This window comes from Cynoglossus semilaevis, chromosome 13, assembly GCF_000523025.1.
Source record: "Cynoglossus semilaevis isolate Cse_v1.0 chromosome 13, Cse_v1.0, whole genome shotgun sequence".
Classification (NCBI taxonomy): domain Eukaryota; kingdom Metazoa; phylum Chordata; class Actinopteri; order Pleuronectiformes; family Cynoglossidae; genus Cynoglossus; species Cynoglossus semilaevis.
In genome coordinates, this window is record NC_024319.1 from 5162325 (window position 1) to 5165635 (window position 3311).

Genomic DNA, 3311 nt, shown 5'->3' on the forward strand with positions numbered 1-3311 from the left:
AGTATCTTCCCCCGGAAGATACTGGGTCCACATTTAGTCGAAACTTGGTCGACGGATCATCGAAGTATCTTCCCCCGGAAGATACTGGGTCGACATTTGGTCGAAACTTGGTCGACGGGTCTTCGGACCGGGTCTCAACCCCGGAAGACCCACTTGGTCGACATTTGGTGCCATGCTATAACAATGCAGCTTCTGGATTCAAACCTCAAACCTGTGTGTAGTAGTGACAGTCTGTAGAGATTTAATCATATTGTGTCACAGCTTACAGTCTATGTAAGTATCGTACTTTCTGGACTATAAGTCGCACTTTTTTTCATCCTTTGTCTGGATTTAAGACTCGGGTGCGACTGATATATTAAAAATATATAATTTCACATAATGTTTGTTATTTTCACACTGACAGCTGCTAGAGGACACTGGTGAGACTTATACTCCGGAGCGACTTATAGTCCGGAAAATAAGGTGTATCTATGTTCAGTTTATATAAGTAAGTGTAAGTAAATATATATTTAATGTTTTCAGTGTAGGTAGATCACGTTAGCTTGGTCTATAATGGACTATTATGGTATGTCTGCTCCAACTCTACAGTATTATGATAATAAATTGCATCAGAGTCTAATTGTTTTAAGCAAAAGTTTTTGAAACAGACTTTCAGTCAAGTTTTCCTAAACTTTGCACATGAGTTCCTCTGGTAAATATATATCCGTCTGTTTTTCTCTGTCTGTTTTTCTCCACTGATGGACTTTAATTTCCAACCTTGAAGCATTTTCTCTTGCTCCAAACCTTTCCCCTCCCTGCCAGTTGAGCTCCTCTCATAAATCCAACCTTCTTCGACCCTTCGTCTCTACTTCTGGGTATGTTCCTCATGGGACGCTGCAGCAGGCGGTGAACTGCACCACTGAGCAGCCGAGGGGGAAATAGATAATCACTCCCTCAGCGTATGACAGTTGTGTGTTATAGAGTCTGCTTTCCTGACCATATGGTAAGACATTCATCACCCGTCTGCGTCTTCTCCTCGCCAGGCGGCCACACGGTGGAAGTTCACGGAGTCACCCGGGACACCTCGCCAACGTCGTACAGAGACATAATATTTGTAGTAGTGCGGTCATATTTCTCTGCTCTGCTTCTGTGTTACAGTCGGTGCTGACAAACAGTGCGAGCTGACCTGCAGACCCGCCAGCTACCGCTTCTACGTGCAGCAGGCCGAGCGCGTCAGAGACGGGACTCCCTGCTTCAATGTCAGCGCCAACGACGTGTGCGTGGAAGGCCGATGTCTGGTGAGTGGATGGAACATGTGACAGGTTTCTGTGACTTTCCTGTCTGGTCTGGAGTTGACAAAATCCAGAAGGTGGCGGTGTAAATCTCCCGTCTGGAGGCTGATTTAAGTCTGGCATGCAGATTGGAAGTCTCTAGAACTTTTATTACCCTTCCCGGAGCCTCTTTTAGCTGCGTCCTTCCCTCCTTCTCCTATTTGCTCTCCGATGCTCGCTGATTTCATCCTCATTATAGACTTGTGGTTTCTGGAGGAATCCGGTGAGCAGCAGTTCCCCGTTTGCATCAAATCAGTGAAATGTCAACAAATCTGTGCTGGTTCTCTTCACTCCCACCTTCTTCTCTCCACTGATCTTCTGAAACCACGTTTCCCAGCATCCTCTAAGTCACTTTCCCCCACTCTGCCATCAGACCGAGGGCTGTGATGGAATACTGGACTCCGGCACTGTGACGGATAGGTGTGGAGTGTGTGGTGGGAGGGAGAGCTCCTGTAGGAGAGTGACAGGAAGCTTCCAGAATGTCACGGTTCCCCTGGGTTACCATAAGATCCTGGACATCCCTGCTGGAGCGACCTTTATCAACATCACAGAGAGGAGAGCGAGTCCCAACTACCTCGGTACAGTACACACACACACACACACACACACACACACACAGTCTGGTTTTCACAAGTTGTGGGGACTTCTCTTAGACACAAACATCATCCCCTTAAGCTTAATCTTAATATTAATCCTTTCCATAATCTGACACTAATTCTTATTTTAAAAAGTTTCCCACGACAAAACATTTTACAAAGAAATCTCCCCACAAGTATAGATACAAATATAGACCACACACATATACTGGTTTTTGTGTTTTGTGAGCACAATATATATACATATACAAATATATACATTATGAGCTCATTTGCTTCAAACCTTAACATTTACAAATACATGTGTCATCATAATCCTTCTCCTTATTCTGACCTGACACTGATTCTAAACTGAAGCTGTGGACAGAAAATCTCTTTTGTCTTGGTGGGGACCTAAAAATGTCCCCACAGGTACAAACTGTCCCCACAAGTGAAGCTATACCAGGATCCCACACACACACACACACATACCCAGCTCCACACACAGACAGTTTAAATGACTGAAATGATTCTTTTTGAAGCCTTGGTTGGCAGAGAAACTGTAAATTCATGAATTAGATTTGGCCACCGGTGCACGTGTGTGTGTGTGTGTGTGTGTGTGTGTGGGTCTGGTCTGAATTAAGTAGTGCTGTGGTTAGCGGTCGTAGGATAGATAAAGCTTGTATTGTTAGAGCTGGTGTGGTGTGTGTTTCCAGGTGTGTGTGTTCAACACTCCAGGCTGTGTGTGTGTGTGTGTGTCTGACTTCAAGTGTGTTCTCAGTTAAAGAATCACCTGGAGATCAGTGGAGATGTCAAACACGGTGATGATGATGATGGTGATGATGATGATGATGATGATGATGATCTTCCTCTTTTCCTTTTTTTTTAACCCCAGCCATGAGGAGTGGCACGGGGGCGTCGGTGGTGAATGGACGCTGGGCCGTGGATCCTCCAGGCCAGTACCAGGCGGGGGGCACGACCTTCACCTACGCCCGCCCTAGGGCGAAGGTGGATGCCGACGGTGAGAAGGGAGAGACCCTGACCGCCCCGGGGCCGACCACCACCCAGCTGCAGCTGTATGTAAGTACTGCAGTTTCAACACTTGGACTGAAGAGGGACCACAACCACCTTTTTGGTCATGTGACCTCATTTTGACCCTCTCTCATTTCTGGTGACCCCAGAGACGTCTTTCCATTTTGTTTTCTGTTGTTGGCTGCAGGTTAAAGGTCAGGGACTGGAGTAGCTGGAGTCACTTGTTGTCATATGTTTGATCATGTTATAAAGTTTAAAGGGACAGTGACCAAATCTGAGGTTCATGTGAGGAAAGATGGACCAGACATTTGTCTGTTTATATTTTACAAATATTTTTATTTTGAACTTTTTAAGAGGGTGTTGAACTGTGGGGGTCGGGGGGGGGCGGGGGGGG

General features: G+C 46.0%; 1 protein-coding gene across 1 annotated transcript in view; it reads left to right on the plus strand.

Annotated features, from left to right (window-relative positions):
* The window catches only part of adamtsl4 (ADAMTS-like 4), a 46930-nt gene that overhangs the window by 32040 nt on the left and 11579 nt on the right, over nt 1–3311 (plus strand). The window contains 3 exon segments of the mRNA XM_025061359.1: nt 1138–1277; nt 1684–1888; nt 2781–2965. Of these exon segments, the coding sequence (XP_024917127.1) occupies nt 1138–1277; nt 1684–1888; nt 2781–2965 (530 nt within the window).